This window comes from Quercus suber, unplaced genomic scaffold (assembly GCF_002906115.3).
Source record: "Quercus suber isolate HL8 unplaced genomic scaffold, Cork oak 2.0 scaffold_250, whole genome shotgun sequence".
In the NCBI taxonomy this organism is placed as follows: Eukaryota; Viridiplantae; Streptophyta; class Magnoliopsida; order Fagales; family Fagaceae; genus Quercus; species Quercus suber.
The window spans coordinates 158,996-166,079 of record NW_027069706.1 but is presented as its reverse complement, the minus strand read 5'-3'; the positions used below and the strand labels follow the sequence as shown (position 1 = coordinate 166,079).

General features: G+C 31.7%; 1 protein-coding gene across 1 annotated transcript; it reads right to left on the bottom strand.

The window, feature by feature from the left end:
- Positions 1-6,601, bottom strand: LOC112000659 (non-specific phospholipase C4). Its single transcript, XM_024032851.2, is given in 6 exon segments — positions 1-545; positions 1,083-1,109; positions 1,112-1,222; positions 1,225-1,251; positions 2,196-2,605; positions 5,755-6,601. Coding segments are annotated over 6 exon segments (1,548 nt in total). The 5' UTR covers positions 6,402-6,601; the 3' UTR covers positions 1-219.
- Positions 6,602-7,084: the final 483 nt, after the last annotated feature.

Below are 7,084 nucleotides of genomic sequence, written 5' to 3'. Positions count from 1 at the left end.
TATTCAAATTCTTTGTTTGACATTAATATAACTGGAATCAGAATAAAGAACAATAAAGAACATGGATATACAGGGTCTCTACATTATTTAACAAATGAATCTGTAAATCCGAAGAACATTAGCTAAAACGCAGCTCCAAACCGATTCTACAAGGCCAAAGTCGTGCTTCAATCGAAAACCAATGAATGTGATTTGCAGAGAAGTGAAAATGGAAATTAGTCAATTATCACAGATCAAGCAAGAAAATAGCTTAGAAGCAATGGATTTGGATGATGGGTTTGTAGCACAAACAACGATCTCGTCCTCGCTTATTCCACTTGCCCTGGCTTTGTCGCATTCGTCTTGGAATGTCTTGAATGCATCTTTAACATATTTAGCGGCCTCTGCAACAGTCATGTTCTCCACTAATTTGTCAGGGTAGGTTTCCTTTCTGTGGTCTCCGTTCAATACTGCGGCCAATTGTACTAACTCTTCTTGAAACTCACTAAGTTTTGCCTCATCTGGAGGCCCGTCATCGCGTAGTTTCACAGGTTCCCCTAAAGTAACTGCAATATGCATAATAACATGCATGGTCACTTATAAGTTTATGAGAGAGAGAGAGATTACACAATGGATAAACCATAGATACAGTCTTTACATAATTGCATTGAATTTAGTTACTTTTGGAAAAAATAACAGTATTTATAACTCATTAGTCGATACAAGTCCGTTTGGATAGCACTTATTGTTGCTGAAAGTTGATAAAAACTGATTGTTGTTGAAAACACTGTAGTAAAATAATTTTTAAATGTGTGAATAGTATTGTGGGACTCACTTTTAATATTAAATAGTGCGTGAACAGTACACGCACAGTAAATTTTTGCCTCCAAAGTTAACAAATGCGGCCCAAAAAAAAAAAAAAAGAAAACGCAGAAGTGAAAACTTGCCATGACTAACCGAGCTATCCAAACCCAGGCACAACTTACAACCATTCTTTTGAATTTAATTGAGGAATGAAAATGCTGCATTTAAGGAACTGTACTTAAGTTTTACCCAAGTGACAATTATAAAATAGTTGGTGATTAAAAGATGTGAAGGTTTACCTGGACAGTCGGATCTTGGGTTTTTCTAGTCAAAACACCTTCAAAAGTGCCAGCCCATGCATCACGCTTAGTTAGAAACTCTTTTAGATTGAAAATCTTCTTAACAGTTGCTGGAATGGAGGAATGCTCGAACTGTGAAGTTTCATACGCCCTGAAGGACCATGCAACACTGCATTTTGATTATCAACAACTTGCATTAATACTTTCCTCCCTATAAAGTTACCTCATATGCCAACTAATAATAATAATAAGTTTAAATAAAGTGCTATAATTGGGTACTAAAAATCACAGATGGTTTATTGCACACTTGTTGGACATTCGTTGTCTTGTGGGCTAAAATCATGTTTTAAAAACACGATTTTAGTTAAAATTGTTTTCAAAACATGATTACATAGAAAATGAGTACTCATAGTGTGCAATAAAGAATATGTAACCAGATTTAGCCATAATAATTTATATTTTGTCTGCAACTAGGAATTACTAAAGGAAGAAAATCAATTAATACTCAAATGACCCAAAAGACAAGCATATTTCTGTTCACCTTTTTTTTTTTTTTTAAATTGTTAAATTCTAATTTATATAAGACTAATACACAACAAATATAAGTTATATTACTAATTACACACTCTAATTTTGATTCGTTTTCAATTTAGTGCTAAGTTTCACCTTTTTTCTTCTTCCTCTTTGTTTTGTTTTTTGTTTGTTTGTTTTTTTTTTTTTTTGCATTTCAATCCTTTAACTTTGATCTATTTTCAATTTAGTCCTTTCATATTTATTTTTCAATGATATAGATTGGACTTAGGTGGACAGAAGGATTCCATTGACAAAAAAATAGAAGTTTAAGGATTGAAGTGAAAAAAAATATATTAAATTTAATAGACTGAATTAAAAACGTTGTCACTAAGAAATTTATAGTTCAACTCATTAACATCTTTTTGTATTTTCAATAGAGACATCTAAAATTTAAATCTCTCATCCCCTAACTATCGAATTATCAATAAATAAAAAGAGGAAAACATGTCAAAAAAATTTAGAGTGTGTAATTTATAATGTAGTTTAAAAAATAAGACTTAAATTTGCAATTGCAACTAATTAATAACATGCCGAACATACCTGTTCCACGCTCAATCCATGGAGAAATTAAGATGGTTGGGACCCTAACACCAAGACGGTCAAATTTGAAATAATATGGTGCAGGACCAACAAGGTCATCAGGACTAGGGACTCCAGTCACTGGTGTTGGAACATGGTCGTAAAATCCACCATGCTCATCATATGTAATTATGAACAACATTTCATTCCATTGTGGGCTTGCTCTCAATGTTTCATAGACTTCTTTGATGAATTTTTGACCTACTGAGACATCATGAGATGGGTGGTCATCGTTTGCAGGTATTGATAACAGGTCGAACCATTTTTGTTCAATTACAACGTAGTTTGGTAACTTCCCTTCCTCACAATGCTTCTTGAAATGTAGATCAAAGTCATGGAAGTGTAATAAGTATTTCAATTTTCTAAGGTTCCTGTTGACAATTGAATTAATCCATCAGATCACATGAAAATAGTAAAGCGTCCTTAGTGCAAAGAAAGAAAAGAGAAAAAAGAAAGGTAATAATTGAATAAATAATTTGATTACATGAAAATAGTAAAGCGTCCTAAGTGCAAAGAAAGAAAAGAGAAAAAAGAAAGGTAATAACTGAATAAATAATTTGATTATTGAATATCTTTAAGTTTTCCTTTCTATAGTCCGAAAATTGAATTAAAAAAAAAAAAAAAAAAAAAAAAAAAACCCTCTTGAATTTTTATTCTATACAAGTTCTAAGCTACAACCTGAACATCATCCGCAATTTCACACTTGTATAAAAGGCTTATTGCCAAACAAAAATTGTTTTACTATAGAATTTAGGGAAATTGCCTCATGCACATTCTTTTTTTTTTTTTTTTACTTGCTTACTTCTTTTTTTTTTCTTTTTTGAGTAAAACCAGCGCATTTCATGAGCATGAAGACCTAGTACATCATTCAAGTTTATGAGTTAGTTCTATTAATATAAGTAAAGCTTATTCTTTTTAAAAAATAAAAGGAGATAATAATAGTTTAATATTTCTCGTCAAAAAATTAAGTTTGTATTCCTTGTCTGCCACCAAAGAAATGCAGTGGAGCCTCACGCACATGTACGTTTTTACTTTTTGTTTTTTCTTTTTATTTAGAGAAACAAACACACACAACACAAATATGTATTTATTTGGTTACTTATTTGGATTTTTCATTATAGAAAGAAAGTTTATTCTTTCCAAAATGTTATTTGATATATTATCAACATAGATCATAGATGCAGACATGAATTTGATAGAACTTTGCATCTTACATAGATATTATTAATTTCTTATTTGTACGAATGCAATAATTACAACGATCAAAGAGTTTTGTAATTTAAACATTTAGTGGTATTGCCTCCTTTCCTTTGAAAGAAAGAAAAATTATAATTTAAATTCTCCCGCTCATTGTTATATCATTGTTATATTGATTGAAAAAAAATTATTACAACTATAAATATAACAGATTATTTGTGATAATTGCAGTGCCAAAAAAAAAAATATTTCATGCTAGAGTTTGATTAGAAAGTATAATGGGGCAGTGGAGCAGAGTAATTAATTAATTATTGTAAATGGCATGCATATAATATGATTGGTATGTAGGTGAACATAGCAAAGTACTTCATAAAAAAACAGAAGCTCCATAACGTGCCTCTTTTTCTTTTAACCTTTTTTTTTGTGGAGAATATTCTATGCCATATGCTATATTTCTCATATGACTAACATCGATATCGCAATCACATGGAACTGCAACAAAGTGTCTTCGTATACAATATGTATATTATAAGAGTTTTTAAATGGACAAGTACCCTTATAAAATTTTGGTAATCTCAGATCTTGTTTATTTATATTATTTTCCAAGTATTATTTTTAAAAAAAAACTTGGGGAAGCTCCGTGATTTAATTGACTTTGGGGAGCTCACCAACCCACCCTAGTTCAACTTTGCAAAAGAGCATCATCATTGTGGGCTCCAACTACTACTTAATAAGGTTAAAAGTAGAAGGGAAAGGAAAAAAAGAAAGGTAGGACTTATGAGAGAAAAAAGAGAATATATTGAAATCTAGAAGAACAATGACATGGGCACATATATAGCTGTCAAAACTCTTATAATTTATAATCATATTGGTCATGATGCCCTACCAAGCGACACCATATATATATGATAATGATCATGAGTATTTACTTTGTTAGTTGGAACTTCATGTGCCATGTGCATCTTATGCAGTGTATACGTGACCATACAACTAATAACATAACTTGAAACTTAATTACATGTGAAACGATATATAGAATATGTGTAATATCGAGCGGAAAAAACAGAGAGAGAGAGAGAATATATTAATTTCATGATTCATGCAAATGGCTTTTCTTTGTTTAGTCATATTTTTTATTTAAAAGGAAACAAAGATGAATTTGTTAAAAACTAATTATGAGCTAATGCCAAAACTATGAGAAATTATTAAGTCCACCAAGAGGACTGCTGACGTGGTTCTTCCTAACCTCCCAACCAATAAAATACTGTTATTTATGCAAATGTGACATCATCTGGTATTTTTTTTTTTTATTCCCTTTATTGATTAGGAAGCTTATACATACATATGTATAGATAGTATCAGCTTATTAGTCAGGGAAGACCACATCAACAATCTTCCCAGTGTAAATAATAATTTCTCCAAAACTAACGTCCAACTGGGAGAATATTCTTCGAGCTGGATGCTAGTTTTGGCATTAATGTAATATTAGATGGTCATTCCTTAATCTTTTCTAATTTTTTATGTATAGATTTTTATTAATTCTTTTGTTTAAAGAAAACTTGGATGTATACTTGACTTTGTGCATTGTAAATTATGTAAAAGTAAAACACCTTCACCATAAGATATTGAAAGCTTTGTCAATGTAGACGTTGTTTTGGACCAAACGTGAATATTCCTACTATTCTTTTACTTCATCATCTTATATGATATGATATATACCCTACACACTATTCCTCATCAACTTTCCGTTGATTTTAAGAAGCAAATGAAACTGGCCTAGACCCCAACCAAAAAATAAATATGACCTACCTGTCAAAAAATTTCAACCTATTATAAAATACAAGCTCTTTATTAGTTCTTTGAAAAATTATTTACGACAAGAAAAACTTATTAGCTAATATGATAATGAAGATTATGAATATTATATCAACAATATAACAAATAATTTTTTAAAATATTTTTATTTTATATTTGAAAGTTCACACATAAACTTATACAATAAAGTTTATATTAACTTCAACGTCACTCTTGTTTACAAAAGCGAGGAGTAACCTTCAAGACATTTGGGTTGAAAAAAACTGTCATGTTGTTCGGCCATAAATTCAAAAGCAAGCCAACTTTCAAGTTTCAACAACATCTAAGTTAATAAAATAAGGCACTAAGTTTTAAACAAATATATCAATATATAACTAAAAATCTTATAGTTCAACGGATACTTTCTTTTTCTTTTCTTTTTTTTTTCAAAAATAGCGATCTATTAAAAAAAAAAAAAAAACCATTAAACCATTCATAAGAACTAAAGAGAAGTCTTTTTTTATTTTACCTGTAGTATAAGGTGGCCGGAGGGTACTGATAGTAAATCCCAAAACTGTGACCAGCTTCATCCAAAGATTCAAATATGGTTTTCTGAGGCATCCCTTCAATAAGCAACTTAGTATCATTGCCGGAAAGCCCATGCGACGTAGCCGAATGCACGTACTGCCGATTCGGCTGAGTAGAAGCCGGGACAGAAGCGAACCATTTATCACACAACGCAAACTCTTGCACCAACTCCTTAAAAACAGCCACTTTATCAGGTAGAAACCCATTCATGACTGCCTCAGACATACCACTTTGATTTCTCTCTGCGTTTTGAGCAAATCCATTCATTTTCGGGGGGAGGTTTTGGGCGGCGGTTTGCTCGGTCCATGGTTCGCCGAATATTTGCTCGTAGATGTCTTGGATTGAGTGACCAGGGTCCGAGACTACGTACACAGACTTGTCACCAAAGTAGAGCTGGTTTGAGTTTGAGTTTGATGTGGAAATGGGGTTGGAGAATTGGTTTGGAGAGACTCCATTGATTTCAGGGTTTAGGGACTTCATCCAACCCATTATGTGATCGAAGGAGCGGTTTTCTTGGACCAAAACCACCACTGTTTTGATGGGGTAAGGTGTGTTGGGGCTTGATGATGATGATGATTCGGAAGCCATTTTTGGGTTTGATTTCAAAAGTTTGGGTCTATGCTTTGGTCTTAATAAGTTGTACAATTAAGTTGGGTCTCTTACTATTTTTATAGAGAGAGAGTAAGGATAATTAGGGAGGTAATTATGAGATTTTAGATTAGAAATGGTGGGACAAGAAAGACTGACATTTCGTTTGGGACATGTTGTGTGTATAAGCTATATAGGATATGTCATTTGCATATGTCTATATTCCTTTTTTGAGGCGCGTGGCCTCGTGATATGTTGAACATGTACGTGGGAATCAATTCTTCTAGGCTTCATTCTCAAGCAATAAAAAAAAAACTCTTCTAGGCTTAAGATATTTGTCACAGCCTTGATTCTAACTTATTGAACTAGTTGAGCGGTGGATTACCACTTTTATATGAGTTTATTATATTTTTTTTCTATCATTGATAGTTGATCACATCAAGATTATGATAAAAACTGTCTCTATATTTTGTTTATTTTGATGGCAATACTTCACTCGTTCTATTTCATAACGTGACCATGTTTTCTATTTTTTGCTTTTTTTTTTTCTTTTTTTTCTTTTTTTTCCTAAACTATTGTCATTCTTTTCCAAATTGTGTATGTTCAACATAAATTAATGAAATCAGATACGAGTTATAATAGATTCTACTTAAGCAATGAAAATGTTGAAAAGTAACTGATGA